General features: G+C 30.2%; 9 protein-coding genes across 11 annotated transcripts; 3 read left to right on the top strand and 6 right to left on the bottom strand.

Annotated features, from left to right (window-relative positions):
• Positions 1-139: 139 nt before the first annotated feature.
• LOC109596482 (uncharacterized) lies at positions 140-8275 on the bottom strand. Of its 3 annotated transcripts, none has more exons than XM_049964797.1 (6): positions 8014-8275; positions 3515-3689; positions 3309-3461; positions 2966-3253; positions 1995-2405; positions 140-1934 (listed from the first exon to the last, which is right to left on the bottom strand). In XM_049964797.1, the coding sequence occupies exons 2-6, from the start codon at positions 3677-3679 to the stop codon at positions 264-266; spliced, it is 2688 nt and encodes an 895-aa protein (XP_049820754.1). In that variant the 5' UTR covers positions 3680-3689; positions 8014-8275; the 3' UTR covers positions 140-263. The 3 variants fall into 3 exon arrangements, with proteins under 3 accessions (XP_049820754.1, XP_049820755.1, XP_049820756.1); XM_049964798.1 differs by lacking the exon at positions 8014-8275 and adding an exon at positions 4224-4233; XM_049964799.1 differs by lacking the exon at positions 8014-8275 and adding an exon at positions 4017-4034.
• Positions 4307-5462, top strand: LOC109596512 (ubiquinol-cytochrome-c reductase complex assembly factor 1). Its single transcript, XM_049964800.1, has 5 exons — positions 4307-4454; positions 4509-4682; positions 4736-4975; positions 5029-5223; positions 5304-5462. Exons 1-5 carry the CDS (start codon positions 4413-4415, stop codon positions 5376-5378), a joined length of 726 nt encoding a protein of 241 aa, XP_049820757.1. The 5' UTR covers positions 4307-4412; the 3' UTR covers positions 5379-5462.
• Positions 5714-6516, bottom strand: LOC126264918 (uncharacterized). Its single transcript, XM_049964647.1, has 4 exons — positions 6334-6516; positions 5978-6284; positions 5862-5924; positions 5714-5815 (listed from the first exon to the last, which is right to left on the bottom strand). The coding sequence occupies exons 1-4, from the start codon at positions 6474-6476 to the stop codon at positions 5714-5716; spliced, it is 615 nt and encodes a 204-aa protein (XP_049820604.1). The 5' UTR covers positions 6477-6516.
• A 528-nt stretch (positions 8276-8803) lies between the features above and the next one.
• Positions 8804-9666, bottom strand: LOC126264970 (uncharacterized). The gene has a single exon (XM_049964849.1). It carries the CDS (start codon positions 9513-9515, stop codon positions 8895-8897), a length of 621 nt encoding a protein of 206 aa, XP_049820806.1. The 5' UTR covers positions 9516-9666; the 3' UTR covers positions 8804-8894.
• Positions 9602-10778, top strand: LOC109596491 (60S ribosomal protein L24). Its single transcript, XM_020012042.2, has 4 exons — positions 9602-9692; positions 9814-9889; positions 10024-10271; positions 10595-10778. Exons 1-4 carry the CDS (start codon positions 9688-9690, stop codon positions 10728-10730), a joined length of 465 nt encoding a protein of 154 aa, XP_019867601.1. The 5' UTR covers positions 9602-9687; the 3' UTR covers positions 10731-10778.
• On the bottom strand, positions 10601-11964 carry LOC109596501 (N(6)-adenine-specific methyltransferase METTL4). The gene has a single exon (XM_020012052.2). The coding sequence runs from the start codon at positions 11891-11893 to the stop codon at positions 10844-10846; it is 1050 nt and encodes a 349-aa protein (XP_019867611.2). The 5' UTR covers positions 11894-11964; the 3' UTR covers positions 10601-10843.
• A 573-nt stretch (positions 11965-12537) lies between these two features.
• LOC109596499 (acyl-coenzyme A thioesterase 13) lies at positions 12538-13452 on the bottom strand. Its single transcript, XM_020012050.2, has 3 exons — positions 13119-13452; positions 12876-13063; positions 12538-12780 (listed from the first exon to the last, which is right to left on the bottom strand). Exons 1-3 carry the CDS (start codon positions 13191-13193, stop codon positions 12618-12620), a joined length of 426 nt encoding a protein of 141 aa, XP_019867609.1. The 5' UTR covers positions 13194-13452; the 3' UTR covers positions 12538-12617.
• A 968-nt stretch (positions 13453-14420) lies between these two features.
• LOC109596494 (uncharacterized) lies at positions 14421-17055 on the top strand. Its single transcript, XM_049964856.1, has 6 exons — positions 14421-14592; positions 14642-14756; positions 15713-15844; positions 15897-16026; positions 16076-16288; positions 16343-17055. The coding sequence occupies exons 2-6, from the start codon at positions 14721-14723 to the stop codon at positions 17017-17019; spliced, it is 1188 nt and encodes a 395-aa protein (XP_049820813.1). The 5' UTR covers positions 14421-14592; positions 14642-14720; the 3' UTR covers positions 17020-17055.
• Positions 17056-17101: 46 nt separating this feature from the next.
• Positions 17102-17695, bottom strand: LOC109596493 (protein PET100 homolog, mitochondrial). Its single transcript, XM_020012044.2, has 2 exons — positions 17502-17695; positions 17102-17450 (listed from the first exon to the last, which is right to left on the bottom strand). The coding sequence occupies exon 2, from the start codon at positions 17445-17447 to the stop codon at positions 17214-17216; it is 234 nt and encodes a 77-aa protein (XP_019867603.1). The 5' UTR covers positions 17448-17450; positions 17502-17695; the 3' UTR covers positions 17102-17213.
• Positions 17696-19818: the final 2123 nt, after the last annotated feature.

Below are 19818 nucleotides of genomic sequence, written 5' to 3'. Positions count from 1 at the left end.
GCAAGATTCTGCTAGGTATTGAAGAAAAGTGTAGCCGATAAATATCTGTACCTCAGTGATATTTTTAATACATACTTATATAATATACATTTAAATAAATAAATCTTTGGGAGGTTTGGTTAAAAATAAAAACATTCAATTGTACTGAAATAAATATATATATTAAATTAATAATACAAAGCATGCTTGCATTTTACAAGCATTAAATAAAATTAATTAAGAATTATATAACTCAATTTAAATAAGAAATATTCATAATCTAGTTATTTCTTGTTATCCGATTTGGTGCAAGCAGAGCTGTTTAATTTTTTCTTTTTAAAAATTGCACTAGGTGTATTGTTTTCCTTTAGTTTTTGCAACATATTGCTTTTTTTAATTTTCGACGACTTAGCACGAGAGGCTTCGTTCAATTTCAGTACGTTATTTAAATCATACAAAAAATCATTTTGAAGCGTTTTTACACTTTTCGTGCGTATTCTTGTCGGTCTCAAAGACACGCTTGGCTTAAATTTAATATCACAGCTATTTGAAGTAGATTCATTATTATCACAAGAAACAATTTCTACTTTTATAGGCTTATCCCTAGTGAGCTGGGGAAGAAAACTTTCTTCATCATCTTCTTCCATTTTTATATTTTTTGTCTCATTTTCTGATTGATTCACACGTTCTAAATCAACATTTTCATTTAAAAAGATCGACTGATCTATTATATAAATTTCCTGTGGTAATTCTACCTGGAATGATTCCTTTGAGTCGTCCTTTATATCTATATCCTCACTTCCTGCAGTTACTTCTGTTCCGTTTGAATCGGAAGAATCCATTTCGTTTTTGCTGGAATCAACGTCATCAAACAAGCTAGCTTCAGTAGTTTTACTCTCCGTGGAATCGTTATTAGACTCAATCATATCACAAATATTTTCTGTGACAACAATTCTTTCATCAGTGTGTTTGCCTTTGAGGTCTTCATCGTCACCATTTAAAGATTTGAATGTATGCGACATCAACGATATTTTCCAATTAGGAATGGGTAACACAATACTTTCAATCAAGTTATCTGGTGCCTGATGAGTTACCTGAGCATGTTCAGCACAGTCTAATTTATTATAAGACACAAACGAACATCGACTACACTGGAACCTGAACCATGAAAAATGTGCAGACATATGCCAAAGCAATTGCTCCTTACATACAAATGATAACTTACAAGGAATGCAAGATTGCTTTGATGGATCCATATAAGCTTCTGCTGCTTCTATCAATTCAGTCAAGTCTACATCTTCATCTAAAAAGTTATCAAAACAATTTGTAAAACTTTCTTCTGAGGTGGTTTGTTTGGTTTTTTCTAATTTCACTCTTTTGCGCAACAAATGTTTATTTTTAACATTTGATAACTCTGTAGTCGTTTCGGTTTTTGGGATCTCATCATCAGATAACGCCTCAACTTTAATTTTAATGTGTGGATTAAACTGACTATTCATATCTTCATCAGTACGTTCTGTGTCATAGAAATTAGGAGTTTCACCTTCAGAAGATTTTGTTGAATTATTGTTCTCATTTTTTGCATCTGATTCTTGGTTAGCGACATTTTGTCTCTGTGCGCTGCCCTTTTTATTCTTAGCTTTTTTAATATTTTCGTTTATATCAACTGACTTCTCTCTAAATTTACTTTTGTACATTTTTATAACTCGCGGCTTTCTTTTCGCTGAACCTTTAACGACGGACTCCACCACTGTACCAATTTTATCTTTTTTTGTCTTCAATTCTTTTTCTAATTCTATTTCCTTCTTTTTATTATTTTCACGGATATTATTGCATACTGCTATCCGTTTGATGCACATCTGTGAATGAGAATGGAGCGCTGCCTTGCGATCAAACCTTTTGCCACACCCTCCGCACATTTGAAAATCATTGTGACACTCGAAATTATTCAACCACTAAAATTAAATACAAATCGTAAATATAAAACTTTCTGTTACTACATGAGTAAAAGTTACCTGGTTTTCTTCATCAGTTTTTGTTATCTCTTCGACTTTTTTCTCTTTTTTCTTTATAGGTTTCTGATCTCTTCTAATAATCGAACTGTGAATCTGATCCCTCATTTTCCTAACTTGTGCACCAGTCCTTTTATGAACTTTATAAAGATGTCTGTAAACACACCAAGCATTAGCGAATGTGTCTTTACAATCGGGACAAACAAATAGCATCCTAGTGGAGTTATGTTTGGATTTAATGTGGTAGGCAAGAGTCTTTTTGGTGGAGAATCTTTGATTGCATTTAATACATTTCAGTTTTCTCTTGGGAATGTTACTGTTTTCATTGATTTTATCTGTATTAAATGTACAGACTTTACCATCTGAACCTAGACATACATTTTCGCTGTCGAGAATTCCATGCATCTCCATTACCTGTAAAATGAATAAAAATAATCTAAAATACGATACATTCGAACAAAATCGGAAAATTAAAAAATTAATATGATCTAATTGAAACATTCTACATTCTGATTGTTAAATTTCGTAGAATTCATTAAACCTAGTGACAAGTTTTGTGTATTCTTACTGATTTTTTGATTGATATTATCCTGATGTGTTATTAAATTAACAAAGAGAAGTGCAATAAAAAATAGCTATTTTTGAAAGTAAGGTGCAAATTAAACATTTGAAGTTTAACATAAAGTGCAATGATATTACGTATTTAATTATATACAATATCTCTTATCAATTAAGTACAACTATTTACATAAATTAATGACTCATTAATAGTCGCAATACCCCCGTATATTTATATATACACATACAGGTTCAAGTTATTATGCCGTTAAGTAAATTACCGCTGTTTTTATGTTTAAAATTCCCGCAATGAATAATTACAAACGATAATCAATTGCTGAGTGTCTGTCTAACATTGACTATAAGATAACAATTATCTTATCAAATTTCCCTGTAATTCATATGCAACTTCTTACTTCAGATTTCGTGAATTCCCCATCAGTTCCTTTTGAATCCTTGACCAGTGTCTGAAACATGGCAGTACTACTGTCCTTTATTTCTTCTAAAATTAAATCTTGTTCCAGTAAATTATCTCGCTTTTCCTCGACGGTTTTTACTATATTCGTGAGATCTTCTTCGCAGCATTTCTCAGCGAAGTCATTAATATTGTGTTTTTGATATAGTTTATCAATGACAGGTTTTAAAGACTTTTTCGGCAACACGATATCTTCATCTGTGCAGTCCTGTGATTGAGTTTCATTATTCTGAAGAAAGTTTCAAGTAGTAGTTAGACATTTGTAATAAAGGAAATATTCTTACATTTATCTGAGGAATACTGCAAACAAATGGAGTAAACTGTTCCTTGCAGTAACTTCTTTTATGTAGTATAAAATTAGCAAGACTCCTAAAGAGACTTCTACAGAATTTGCACTCATATAAAATATCACACTCATATGTAATATAATCTTTTACCTAAAATAAACCATTTATAACATTAAGACATTAAGAGTATTAAAGCATTTTACTTCATTGGTAGCATTTTTAAGCAAACCCAGGACCTGATGAAGTCCATGTACACTTGTTTCAATGGGTTTCTTGAGATGAGCTTCATCCACCTCATTGACCACAGGAGCCTTTCCCAGTGTTGTTTCAACTGGCTTCTTCTTACTCTTGCCACCCCTTGTAGCCATTATTGTGAAGCTGAAATTTGACACATCATTTTAAATAAATAATATAGATAATGTTCATAGTAATTTTTTTACCCAACTTAATTGATTGGATAATTGATTATCTATATATGGGGCAAGCAAACTGGGATGTAACAGAATAACATTGTAAATGTAAGTATATAAAAATTTCTAGTAAAATAGTTGTTTAAATGTAGAACCAAGCAGGACATAAAGTTATGAAAATGAAGGGTGACAGTAGAAGTGTTGTACAGATATGCTTATGTGAGAACTGCTATGGACCTAGATAATACAGACAATTAAAGATAATACTAATATATAAATAATGTGAAACGCTTACTAATAGGTTTACATAAGGGAGCAACGTTTTGTTTCTGAACTAAGAAGGTCATACTTGCACTGTCTCTCCCCAGAATTATTGCTCAGGACGAGGTTTGTATGGTAAAATGAATGATCTAATCGTTACCAAAGAACTTAACGTAAGTGAAAGCAGCATTCAAGACGTGCAATAAAATTATAATATCAAAATAATTCCAATTTTACGAACCGAATATAGATTGACAAACCACCATTTCCACTCACTAAATAAAATATTTTGATTCACCGCTACTCAATAGATGGTAGCACAATCGCCCTGATTCAGGTAACCTTACATTTTATATTACAGGTTATTTTTACAATTTCTACCAATTATCTAAACACAAATGATATTTTATTTGAACGCAACTTAATCGCAATGAATGTATACAGACTCAGTTCCGTCTTAAGACAAGCAAAGGTTGGTGAATGAGTAATGTCTTGTATTTAATTTATTTATAATACGAATATTTAGAGTCTACAAAATGGGTTGAAATCATATACAAAAGCACCTGTTCTCACCCACGCAAATCATATTAACGTTAGTCAAAGATATGTATCCACGGTTGATGCTAAAACAGTGGAAAAGGAAGACGGACTTCTTCAAAAGGCATTTAAAAAAATAAAATTTGCAGCCTTTGACAAAGTTGTGAGTGAACTTTTATTCCTGTTGTGAACTTTAATTAGTTAAGTATTTTACAGAAAATCAAAGGAACAGCCTTTTTCTTATATGAAGGCATTGCTGATAAGATCAACTATGCTCAATTCTTTGATGAGTTTGATTTACCAGACACATTTTACTCATGGTTTGTTGTGACAGAGCTTCACATTTGGATGCTCTCAGTCAGGGTAATGGCTGAAGATTTAGAAGGAAGACACCTAAGAAATTGTTTGGTGGAAGCTTTGTGGACAGATGTAGCACAGCGTGTTAAAAAAATTGGGGTAAAATTACTTGGACACTATATTGTAAATGTGTATTGATTTTTGCTATATAGGGTTTAAGAATGGAAGAAACTAGAGAACAAATTTTTGAGTTGTCAGAACAGTTACAGGCAGCTTTAATAGCTTATGATGAAGGGCTTCAATCAAGTGATATTGTCTTAGCTGGTGCACTTTGGAGAAGAATTTATCAGCAAGGACCTGTTAATGTTACAGATTTAGAAGCTTTAGTTAAATATATTAGAAAACAGGTACTGAACATTAAAATGACCTACTATAATTTTAAAACCAAATTGGATTTATCCCATTCTATAATTGATTTGTGTTTCAGATCACATTGTTAGACAATTCTTCAAGAGATCAGATGTTTGTAAAGAAACAAATTGACTGGGCACCTCTATCATAATTGTTTTATTTTATGTGTATTGTAAATATCTACAGTTTTAGATATAAAGTTTATGTTAAGTTAAAAATAAAAGACTGTTAGAAATTGTATATTTTAATTCAAATTTTTAATATAAATTAAATCTTAAACAGGTAAATGTAATTTCTCTTTGACGACTCGTTGAGTATATTTATTAATTTGTTACTTTCATTCCAACTTCAAATTGAATGACTATTACAAGGTAGGAAGCCAATGCAGAAATTATCTATAAAAGACATTAAATTAAAAATTATAAATTTAGTAAAATGTATATAGTATTGAGTCATATTGATATAGAAGAACAACTTCTGGTATATTCATGTACTTACTGACAATAAAAGTGATTCATTGACTTCGAACATTCCGAATACCGAAAATCTCACTTTGCAATATAACAATTGTTGTGATATTTGCATCAACTACAACAAATCTATCAGATTAAATTAAAAATATTAAATCGATTACTTTTAAAACCGCATCTTCCCCAAAATTATTAAATGACTGTATAAGTATCGCCACCTTATCACCCTAAAATCCACATTAATTAAAAGCATCCTATTTCCAATGAGGTATGATTATACCTCATTAATTGCCAACGCACAAACATGAGATAACATTATAATTCGGTAAAAACAAAAAGCTGAAATAGAAGAATTAAAAATCACACAAATCGGTATTGAGTGTGCTTTCGTTATCAACACTCCTCGCATCAAAAAGAACAACTTGGATAAAAGCATTAGAAACATTTGAGTCATTGCCGCTAGCAAAGGCAACGAATAGACTTCATTTAATTTGAGACATACTGTAAATAATTCGTAGTGTAGTACTTTAATTTTTTCTAAATTGTCTATCACTTGATGCTGTTTAAAATCGAATGTCGTTGAACATCTGAAACCCCGTAATACAAGTTAGGAAATAAATCAATTGGTTTACTTACGGAATGATTGTATTTGCAGGTTTCGAGAGTTTCAGGGGCAAATCGGTACTTATAACGTAATTTATTTTAAGAAGCCACAATTTAATCATATAAACCATCGTGCAGAACTGTAAGATTACCATTGTGGAAACGCACAAAGGCATACAATATGCTATGTATCTAGCAACACTGTGAAATGTAAATGCGTGCACGTAAATCACCACATCTAAGAAAAGAATTACTAGAAGGTATATAAGTGTAAAGAATAAGACACATAAGCATCCTATGAAGTGCTTCTTTTTTATGATGGCATCGTAACTAAGTTCTTTTAAATGTTTGTCTATTTTTGAAATTTTTTCTATAATTGATACCATCTAAAAATGTAAATTGTATAATAAATAAATAGACTTGTGAACGTAAATTTTACCTCTTTTCGTTTTAAGACAAAGTTAAAATTGGTGATGACTGATCCTATCAGCGAAACAAATACTTGGAGAGAATCGGTGAAGCTCATTATGCTTCCATTATTTTTTCCTGAAGGCATCATTAAAACTACCAAAGTGACAGATGCATATGAGGCCAAAAAACCATACGCCCAGCCGGTGTTTATTTTATTCGTCCTGTATCTATTTCTTGTTAGTTGAAAAGGACACATTCCGAATATTTTTGATATCACGAACAGTGGCATCAGAAATTGTGTTACATTCATTTTTGATGTAGTATTGTAAAATGTACATCGTTACTGTTAAATGTGATTTATTATGCAAACAGAAAATTATTCACTGCCATCATCAATAATAAATAAAATCACAATTAACGAACGATTTGAGTGGATATGAAATTCAGTTTAAATGTTGTGGGGAATAATTATCGCATAATTACAATTTTTTACTCATGGTTTGATAAACAAATATTAGTTTTTCTAAATGTTTGGGGCTTATTATTGAAATATGGCGCAACGAAACCAGCCACCCATGTAATTTTAGTACAATTAACTATAGTTAATTGTAATATAATTATACCAATGACACTTCATGTGTACATAGAGGCAAGGTATGTTAAGTAAATATTAATAAATATGATTACATTGTAAATGCCTAGTAATAATTACAAATGCAAATACAACTGTATATCACCCCAATGAGTATTTTTTTTTTTGCAAATTCCAAGATAACGTCCAAAAATTTTGCTTTTGATTTTCAACATGAATTCGCGTTTACTCTTAGTGATACTACTTTTGAATCCCTCTGTATATAATTGATAATTGTAAACAAAGGTTTAGAAATTATTTTTATGAATACAAAATATCATATTGGATGACTGTTAATGACTTGACACAACATATTTTTATCATTATTATTTTAGTGAATTCATATTTCTGTTTGATGTGGAGATAATATTTCCTAAAACACGGACAAAAGAATTATTTATCACTAGGAAAAACTAAATAAAATCATTAATATTAAGAACCTAATGCTTTCTTTCAAATCCTTTCTGTGCCCTTACTAAAATATATGCTGTATATTATTATACAGTATAAACGTTTAAAGGATTTTTGAATATTATGTCTCTAACTAGATGACCATGACTACTGGTTCTGGGTTCACCATGGTTAAGTGCACCTTGCAAGTGGGTACATACCACTATACGTCAAATTAGTATATACCCATATATTTTAGGAACAATAAATAACGTACTTACTTTTGAATATCTTTGTAGAAGACTGTCGATGTTGTTCACTCCGTAAAGTCCTGTAGCTTGCCGTAAGTGGTAGTCTGTTCTTGCAACACAACTGTCAATTATTAGAAAAATTGACATAAAGCAAATTTATAAGCAAACGTATTGCAAAAGAAATTAATATAATTAATATGTTAATATAACTATTAAAACATTAATTATGGTACCAAACTAATTCTAACATCAGATAATTACAACAATAATGTTGCAGGGTTTCTCAAAATATGAATTTCAAGTGGTACCATTGCAAAAGTGTAACTGCATTATCAAATATATGTGTGAAATCAGTTAAAGATTGTGTTTAGACTTTAATTTACGAAACGTATGGAGGTATAATAAACATAAATATAAAGCTCATATCATCTAATGACTATTATTTGTATGTATTCATGTATGGTACCACCTTTTAGAGACACAAAATTCGATTTTCTGTTTCGAGTGTATCATTTCGGGACTCTGTCCCGTTGTCGTCAAGCTTGATTATTGGCTTGAAATTGTGATATATGCTTTCAAGTAACTTATACATGCGTCCGAAGTTATTATACCATAATTCTTCAGAGGAGGATATCGAAAAAAGTATATATGAATAATGTTGTTCTGGTACGTTTTCTACATGAATTCAGTAGATTGTCCACATGTCTTGGGACACCCTATTTATTACTCAATGAAATCGTGTGAACCCACGAGACAGATTTATTTTTAATAGATTCAATAACGATATAAATTAAATAATACGCAGTATAGTACTACACTATAAATTTGTCAATAATAGTTTATTTAGAATATACAAATGTTTAGAATAAAATTTAATACATGGTGTATATTTAATAGAATGAAATAAAATTTTAGACAGTCTCTTCAGTGGTGGGCATAGTTAATTTTTCCGCTGCATCCATAAACATATCATCCAGTTCTTCGCATAATTCGTTCAAAGACGTATTAACATCTACAACATTGTCAACATCAGTTGGTTTCCCACATCCATCGGCAGTATTTTCATTTTCGGCATCTTCATTCTTCCAATTCAGTGCGGTCATTTGCAATGGTCGCAAGATATGTGTGTTTTGCTTCATTCTCGTCATTTCCAAATTACACATGTTCTCTATTTGTAAAAGCTGTGTTTTGAACGACTGAATGGCAACTTCTTTCTGTAGTTGTTCCTTTCTTAAATCTTGAAATCCCGGATCATATTTGATTTGATACTGTTTAATGATTTCGTCTTGTTGTTTTTGGAGGGCGATGGTTTCTCTAATTTCTTTTTTCCACAATTCAGACTCTTCCTTAACTTCGACGCTTAAATCTTTGAGTGCATTTTGTAAAGATGATATTCGTGATTTCATACGAACCTGGCTCATCTCTATATCATCTAAATCAATATCTTCGAAATCTGAATAATTATTCTCTTCGATAATCGGCGGTGTAAGTAAATCATCGGCACTGTCTTTTATAATCCCGTATTCGTCCATAATATAAGATATACTGAGTATATTGGTTGAAATTGTAATTTGTGTGAAAGCTACTGTCAATCAAATCCGTGAATTTTCGCGCCTACTTATTGTGACATGCGCATGAGCCGCAGCTAACTTCGCGTGTATTTCTCTCGCGCAAGCTCTTTCTTCCGTTTAATATTTTGACAAGATGAAGTAAGTCGAAAAGTTTTCTCGAATTATTTTAACCATCCTTTAGTTAATATGAGTTTTATTTCAAATTTCAAGCAACGAATTGTTTCGGAGACACGTTCTAATATTTATATTTTCATTTTAGGATCGGTCTTTGCGCCTACAGCGGGTACAAAATTTACCCAGGCCATGGCAAAACCATGGTTAAAGTTGATGGAAAGGTGAGTTTTGTTTGTCCCATTTATTATAAGTAACATAGAAAGCACGTTTCCGAACTCGATATTCAATTTATTATTTAACAAACATTTGTTTTTGTATTGTTCTCTTCGGTACATAACCTCAATATGTCTTGCAGAACTTCACATTCCTCAACTCAAAATGTGAACGTGCTCACTTAATGAAGAGGAACCCACGTAAAGTTACATGGACCGTGCTCTACCGTAGAAAGCACAAGAAGGGTCAAGAGGAAGAAGCTACCAAAAAGCGTACTCGCAGGACCCAGAAGTTCCAACGTGCTATTGTAGGCGCTAGTTTAAATGATATTTTGGCCAAACGTAACCAGAGGCCAGAAGTCAGGAAAGCACAGAGAGAACAAGCTATTCGGTATGTCAAAGTTTATTAAATAATGTTTTTTGTGTCCTATAGTTGATTCATATTAAATTTTAATAAATAAATCCTTAGATGTTGAAATATGTTAATTAAATATGAGAAAGGTTATAGGTAGTTGATCAAATTTGATTTGAGTGTTTTTTTAAACACATTACAAAGTTATTTTGTTGTTTATTAATGAATTAATATTTAAAATTTAGTTTGTATCTTAAAAATTAGTCTTTTAAATCATATTTTTCTTAAGTTAATGAACAGCTAAATAAATTAGTTGATTATTAAATTAATTACTTGTTACTAATTCTTATTGTTTTTTCCAGTGCTGCAAAAGAACAGAAAAAAACTGTTAAGACCGCAAAGAAAGCTGCAGCCCCAGCTAAGGCTAAGGCAGCACCCAAACAGAAAATTGCGAAGAACGTCGCTAAAGCCGCTCCCAGAGTTGGAGGAAAACGTTAAGTTATTTGTGTATTAATATAATTTTATAAATAAACGTATTATTACACATCAAGGATTTTCATTCCAAATGTTATAAATAAAACAAAAAGTTTAAAATTATAATATATTTATGCTCAAGTAACATCAAATAAACTTTCATGTTGCAATTTTATGACTTCATTTCCATATGATGTCCAGTTGGGTAGTAAATATCTGGCAAATAGTTCTAAACATTCTGCGTTTTCTGGTAGATACTTCTTTAAGACTTCAACTAAAGGTGGTTTATGGGAATGAATAGCACTAGGACAACTAACAATCACTTTATTCCTATCTTCTTCTTTCCATTTTGTTTTTCCAGCAATTATAATCTGTTCAAATGGTTGCTTGCCAGGTGGTTTTGAGAATCCGCAAATTGGTTCACCAAACTTTGTCACTTTAAGCCAAAACCATTTTGTAACAAACTCAACATTCCATTTTTTAAAAACATCATTTATCAAGGAGTTTAAATGTTGTGGTGAATTTGTACACCAAACAACAATCAGTCCATTGTCTTTTAATAATTTATTTACTGGAATCTTCTTTAAGTCCTCATTGTACATCATTTGATAGGCAAAGTCACATTTCTTCCTTTTCCTTCTTATGTATTTATTCCACCATGGTGGATCCAAAAGGATTAAGTCATACTTTTTACCACTAAGATGCTTTTCAATATCCAGAATATCAAATGCATAGAACTGACAGTTTTTAGGAAATAAATATTTTGTAGCATTTATTTCTTTAACAGTTGTAGTGTCTGGATTAGCACCAAAAAAGTTTGTATTCTTATGTTTGGTAGTTTCATAGTAAACTTGATCTGCCATGTTTTGAGCAAACTTATTGCTTTTGATTTGTGAATCAGAGTTGTGTAAAATGTTGTGTTTCATAAGTTCTATACTGAACTTCTCATAAGTTTCTTTAACGTAATTCGCATCTAATTCAAGCTGGTTATCTAAAGAATTACTAACGCTCGTTAAAATATTACGTGCATGCTTATACGGGGTTAAAATTTCAAACAAACCCTCTTTTAATTGGAAGCTATGTTTACAATCTATGTTATTATATAAAGAATCAATATACTTCTTATGAGAAATGAAACATGCTTTAGAATTTTCGAAAATAATACTCATTGTTGTAATTGTTAACATAAATAAGGCTCTAATAATTAATAATCAATAAACATAACCAACAAAGCGGTTAGGCCGGACACCAAACAAGGCAGAACTCTGCGGTTTTTGTTGTTTTGGATTGCCAACCTCAAACAAATGTGTATTCTACATATTTTATTGAAAATAATACTTATAATAAACTATAAACTATAGTTTTAACTATGTTCTTTCATTATATAGCTAGAATGAAATAACTTTAAAAGTATTTTAATTATATATATGTTTGACTGTACAACGATATTAAATATGTAAATGATGTTATATTTACTTATAATTTATTCAGAATAAATAACGTTATGTTATAAATTCTTTATTCATTTATTAATTATTACCAATAAAATAAATTTTATTTTAATGATTCATGAATTCTTATTCCAGCAGTTTGTACTTTTTATTATTATTAAAATTAAATTTATTTATTACTTACATATGTGAAACAAGTATATAACACTTCTAGTTGCTTCTGTAGTCTCTGATACAGACCAAAAACAAAATACAAACTAATTAATTGAAGTAGGCAACCCAGAATACTGAATGTTTTGCTGTTGGAAGTTGTTAATAAGATCTTTCTTAATAGTTACTAAATATTATTTAAAATTTTTGTTAAAAGTATATCAACGGTAAACAATATTATTAAATATATTAAATAAAATTTATTTACAATAATAAATATTTAAAATTGACTACTCCAAACAAATAGACTTTATTTGGCTCTCATAAGATACTTCGTGTGCGTCCCTTTCACTAGAACTTCACCAGTAGCTTTGTTTTGTATGACAACTTCTAAAAATGCAAGTGTTTTTCCAGCCTTTATTGTTTTTGCATTAACTAAAATTTCATCCCCTAGTTGAGCAGCTTTGCAATACCTAAAAAGTACATTTGAAGTAATATTTTCAGTTATATAACACTAAAATATGCCATGAAGTAATTTATTACCCTTTATAAGGGTATATACACTTACGTAGTGTGCAAATCTACAGAAACACTAGGCACTTCACCATTCTTATCAGTCAGCAAAGCATAACTAGAAATGCAATCTACTAAAGTTGCAGTAAAACCTCCATGTAAACCTCCCAAAACATTTGTGTGATCTTCTTCAATTTTCATTTCAGCTACTGCTGTGCCATTGCCCATGGATGTAATTTTCAACTAAAAATATCTCTTATTTTTAACGCACAAAACACTAGTAAAGTTTTTTACCTACCTTATTTAAAACTTTGTCAAAACATTTTGTTGTTTGAAAATGTTTGGTGAACTGAGCAGCCGTTTTAAGAGCCATTATTTAAATATAATTATAAATATTGAGTTGTTATTTGCTTAAATGGACAAAGTTACAATAACATAAATTGTGTGCGACAGACAGTTATTATAGAGTAGCTGGAAATCTGACTTTCATAAGTTGTTTTCTAACCTTACTTTAAATTATTGTCGTTCTCTCATCTAGACTTGACAATCTAAGATATTGGAATTTTAGGAGTGACAATAATATTTATCAATTGAATTTCTGTGTTGCCCCATTTTCTATATTGTTTTAAATTGATGAATTTAATGAATTTAATATGAATAAAATTTAAAAATTTTTATTTTAAATATTGGAACATCTATTAGTCTATGGACAAAGTTCATATCTCTACGTTTATAAATAAATGACATGGTATTATTGTATTCTGTGTAAATGACATAGCAAAAATGCGACAACAAATACAGCGTTCATGTTAAATGAGATGATATTTACTATTCAGTGTGAATGATGAAATGCATTAATTTAACATTAGATTTATATTAAATAAATAAATGATAATAATTAATTTCATAATTAATGAGGTAAAAAAATATTTTTAAAAGTCATTTAAAATGGTCTAGCAAATTATATCTTATATATAATTCTCTATACCGACTGGAAAGTCTTTGATCCCACTGAATTTTGAGAGACATCATATTTGACAGAGACAGTAAAAGATTCCCACTACGAAGCAAATTTGCAGACATTTACTATTTATATAGTGCATGATGTCTCTTTTAATAATCAGTAGGATCAAACGGTTTTCGATTGGTATATCTATACAGCACCACACCTGTTTTGTCAACGGAGTGAGATTTATAATTATTGTACTTTAGAGATAAAAATTATTATATTATATTTCTAATAAGAAAAGTGTCTAGAGCTTACTAAATATCTATTCACCTGTGTCTTCTGTATGCTAAATAGTTAAATTTTTAACTTATTAATTGTGTGTGGATATTTTTCTAACAAAAAATCAAAATCTTTTACTGATTTTATTCCCTTCCTTGAAGCCTGGCCCTGAATTTACTCCTTGCCTGACTTCAAAGTATCAGTATACATATTAAATAATTATGAACGAACAATTTTATGCTCGACAACTGATTAACATTTATTTTCAATATTTATTAACACTTATCTATTCAATATTTCGTTTGTTGGCATCTTGGCGCATTTAGTTACTGCGCTTAAACAAACATTTTTATCGTGAATCTGAGTACAAATACGCGTAAACATTCACTTGTCTATTTGTTAGCATGGTGATTGTAGTGCACAGAATCCGTAAAATGTGACATAATTAGAAAAACCCATTATATAGTGACTGTAATTAATTTATAAGTGTTAAATATAAATTTGGACAAGATGATAAAATTTTTTCATATCTATTATGCGTTATGTATGTAATCTGTCAATGATAATAAACAATGCTGATTACAGAATCTTAGAGTTGTAGAGTTACTACAAATTATTAATCATTAAATACAATAGTGTGGTTGCGACGTGACGTTTTTTGTGAATTTCACCATGACCATGAAGCTTTTGTACATTCTCTCCGGACTGGTAAATATTTTATTTTGTTATATTTTCTTTTTACCAACATTATTCTAATAAAATAATAATTATATTAATAAATTTAAAATATTAATTGTTGTATTGAATCACTGATTATACATACATGTGTATTTTATTATTAATAAAAACTAATTAGTTAATGTTGTATTAATAATTATAAATTAAACAATAAAATTTTTATTAATACACTCAATTTTAAATAATTCTAGTAATTACATACAAAAATTAATAATATGGATTAATATTAAGGGACAGATTTAAGTAATGTTTAATAAATAAATTGTCAATAAATACATCTGGTTTAGATCTTTGGTTTTTAATAATCATTTTTAATTAAAAAAATACTCAAATTTTTGCCAGTAAATTTAACCAAAGATAAGACAATAAAATTTTTGTTGTACACTTAATTAAAATTATTCATATAGAATGTAGTGCATGTATATGTATAATTTTATAGAATTATTATAGTCTTTGGTAATTACAAAAGTTGGAGATAACAGATATTGAATTGAGTTTTATATTTCATGTGGTTAAATACTGTAATTTATTGTTTCAAGATAAAAATGTCTTATTGTGTTATATACACTACACAAATACACATATATAAAAATACACACTTATTCAAACAGAATATTACTAAGTTTACTTTGTAACCAACATTCTTTATAAAATAAGATACTGTAACAAATTTTCTGCATTTCAGTATCAATGATGTATCTACAATGAATTTTTTCTCCCCTTATATAATAATAAAATTATTTATTTCTTGTGTGATTTTACTGGAATTTCTACTGTTTGAACTAGACGAGAAAGAATCTACTAGTCAAATGACTCGATTTAGTCTTATTGAAATTTTTGTTATTACAAATCAAATACTAAAATATAAATTCACAATTAAAGATCCCTTAAAAAATGATAATTATTAATTTCTTAAAAATTTTCAGGACATCTTGAGCATGTCCATGTTCATTGTGACATTTGCCCCATACGTTCTAAGTCTTGGAGGAACTCACTCCTTTTTAGGAGTAATAATGTCTAGTGCTTCGTTAATTGGCCTATTTTGGAATCCCATTGCAGTATGTATAGACTAATTTAACTCAAAACAATTTATTTATCCTATTCTTTAAGGGAAGTATAGGGGATCATAGTGGAAGAAAAGGCATCCTTATAAAATGTATAGCTGCATCTCTTGTAGGAAATATTTTAAGAATCCTATTTAGTTCGTTATCTGCAATTTTTGTGTGCCAAATGATAGGCGGTAAGTATTTTTATCAAAATATTAACTTTGTGTTAATTTATAATTTTAGCATTCGCTGTTCCTAGTGGCAGTTTAATAAGAACAATAGTCACAGATGTTGCTAAGGACAAAGATGAAAAAGCAGCTACGCTGAATAAAATTGGTGGAACGTCCGCTGCTATGTTTATGGTGGGTGCTTTGATAGGTGGCTTCGTTAATGAAACCACGAACGGCCCAATTAAAATTTTTATGCTCCTTTCAGTTTGTAACATTATAAGTATATGTAAGTGGGCAAAATTTATTTTCACACGTGTATTACATAAATTCTATTTTACAGTTTGTGCATACCTTCTACCAGACATAAAAATTAAACAAACCAAAGAGGAAGAATCTAAACGGCAAAATGCACTGTTGAAAGCATTCAATAGTTTGAAAGAAATCAGTTGGAAGAAGTATTGGCAACTATTTACAATCAAACTTATGATTGACCTGTGCTTTGGAATTATGCAATCAAATTTGGGCCTAATTTTAGCCACAGTATTCCACATTAAGGGCAGACACATGGGTTATATGATGGTCATAATTAGTGTTTTCTCAGTTATCACTAATTTTGCAATGGTGAAGTTGAAGAAAACAATCTATTCTTCAGATGAAGGTTTCCAGAGGCTGACCCATGGTTCAATACTTTTGTTCATTACATTCTCAGGACTTGGCTTGAGCACAAACTTCTTTATCTTTACCATCTTCCTTGCCACAATGAGCATATCAAGGACACTTATTGATTCAACTTTGACTGATGTGTTGACCAATCAGGCTGACGAAAAAGATAAAGGTGGAATACTCAGTTTGTTCGAATCCATTATGTCACTAACTGGAATGGTGTCTCCATTGATTTCTGGAGTGTTGGCTGATAAATATGGCGAACAAATGCCAATTTTATTGTGCACTATCCCTGCACTTATTGGAATGGTTATAGCTCAAAGGCAAAATTCCAAATCCGTTAAAACTGAATAAATTACCTATTTATTTATTAAATTATGTTTCACATAATGGTTATTTTAATTTGAAATATTTGCTTTAGTAATATGTAAATTAGTAAAATATTCAAGAAATATATTTATAGTATCCCAATAATTACAGAAATTATTAAGTCAACAACACTATTTATTACAAAATTACTTACAATATATACAGTCAAAACAACAAAACTAATTTTTTTCTTCCAACTGAGCAACTACTGTTCGTTCTTGTTTTTCCTTAATTTTTCTCAAGGCATCCTCATACTCTTTCCGCTTTTGTAAATTTTCAGGAGGATATAGTTCTCTTTTTGTTTTTACTACCCACTCTTCAAAATATTCTGGTTGATTGAAGTAATGGAAAAGACAAACAGGAAAGGTTACGTACAAAGCCATTTTGGCCACCTCCAATTTCCAACCACCCATTTCCTAAAAAGATTATAAACAATTATAAATTATTTAGAAAATATTTGTACTTACGTTCTACAAAATCTGTCAAGTTTTTGAGGTTATAATCAAATTGAAATCTTTTTTTGATTGTAAGCTTTCGTTTTTAAACTAACCACCAACCAATATATAATAATAATTAAAATTAATTTATGTATTACTGATATTGAATTTGATTTTAATTACTGTTAAACATTATCAGGTTTCAATGAAAAATTTATAAAAAATAGCAACATCTAATGGCGAATAATGTTTGTAAATATAGGAATATGTAAAACTCTTCTTAAAGTTACTATCATTGTTAATAGATGGCACTACGATTTCAAATATATCCATTATACGTTTGTTCTGATTCATTCAAATTAAACAACTTAAATTAAATATTACAATTTAAATGAATATATTTATTAGCGATAATCATAAATACCTTCCCCAAAAATCGAGAATGCACAAATGTGCTGATTAACCATATGAAATTTGTTAAAATCGGTTAAGCAAGTGTTCAAGTTTATTATTATTTATTAGTAATTATTTAAATACGTGAAATTCACTAATTTTATAATAACAATACCTCATATTACTATTTTAATATTCCTGTATATTAAATAAACAATTATACAATGTAACATTATTTTTTCTATTAAATATCATTGTTATAGTTAATGAAGAACAATTTTTTATGTGTCGTTTTCTATGCCATTGTAATGTCCCAGAACCTTGCGGCGCACCCACACCGCCTTCGAGGCACACCCAAAGCGACGCGGAAATGTAACGTGTTCTTAAACAGTGATTTTTATTCATTTCGTTATTTGTAATTGTTTAACTGTTAAAAAATCATACGCATTGTGTGAAATGTCACACACACTAGATTGAATAATGATATAAGTTAGAATTTGTATATAACGAAAATAAGAGCATCAAAAGTAAAACAGTTTATTCTTTTAATAAATGTAAATTTATGTACTTACTCAAACACTTTAGCATGTTTCATATGACCATTATTACGTAAAGTGACTTTCAAATGCCCATAGGTAAGTCCATATACCTTGTTACCCGAAGAATTCGTGCACTTACGAAGACGTTTAGCGAGCATTTGGGTAATAAACGCAGTCGTTGTACCAATGGACCACCCCGGGGGCGCAGCGTGTCCGTAATATTTACAGGAGACCAGATAGTCGTTGGTTCTGTTCTGTTGTCTGTGACGCGATCATTATCTCGATCGTATTGTGAATACGCGATGGGACACTGAGAAGTAATGCGGTAGCTGATTTGTATACCCAATTCAGTTTTGACACACTGTAACGCATCAAAAACCGGAGAAAAATTCGATTAGCTTGTGAAAGTTTGTTTTTATCGAAAAATGTGTTAATGTGGACACCATACGTGTGTGATAACTGTATGCATGTGGGTTTTAGAGGCGTAAGTGCACAACGCTTTTATGTACCGCTGGTTTGTACAGCTCAAACGCTGGTGGGCATGGCAATCATCCTTAGAACACCGCTTCTAGATGGTTATTAATACCGCTAATTAATCAATGCACATCACTACTGATTCCGTCTTCCTTGTGGCGTTTTGTTCAATAAAATTCTCTATTGTATGCACACAGTAACTGGTATGTACTACATACCATACCATGCTTGTGTGGGTACATCAAAAGTTTATTCTATAATATTATGTTATTGAAGTTTGAATTTATTTCTATTAACTGAATTTTTTTTAGTATGTATCGTTGAGTCTGAATCGTCTATATTGAATATAATTTGAAGCTTTAAAAATTATTAATGTAATAATTCAGTAGTAGTAGTAATAGAACACTGGAAACGACGTCTTGTACCTTATCAATACATTCTCACAATCAGTAATTTATATTTTACTATTATGAAATTTAGACAGCTACGATTTCGTTCAATATCCACATAAACATTGAAACCATTTTCGCACCAGCATGATATGGCTTTCCGCTGAGAGATATTGGAATTATAATATGTCGCACAGTAGTCGTAAAGCGATTTAGTTTATCGTCTCGATCGTGCAGTTAAATCGGTTCATCCGTAATTTAATTCGTTTATATCGGTCCTAATCCGTTTTTAATTAAACACCCCCTCATTAGCCTTAAACGTCTCACGCCTTCATTCACATGCCGGCTCATGATTTACGATACGAAATATTTATAGAAATCATAAGTGCCTCGAATGTTAATGCACCCGTCACAACTAATAAGTACGAACGTGAATGAAAAGTACAAGCAACACGCAATTATGATATAATTAAAGGTAATAATAATGTACAAATTACAAGAATTGCGATGTACGAAGGAAATGAGTAATGATAATTAAGTTCTCGTTAAGAC

The sequence above is a fragment of the Aethina tumida genome, chromosome 3, assembly GCF_024364675.1.
Source record: "Aethina tumida isolate Nest 87 chromosome 3, icAetTumi1.1, whole genome shotgun sequence".
Lineage (NCBI taxonomy): Eukaryota > Metazoa > Arthropoda > Insecta > Coleoptera > Nitidulidae > Aethina > Aethina tumida.
Note: the sequence above shows the minus strand (reverse complement) of the source record. Positions and strands in the feature narration are given on the sequence as shown.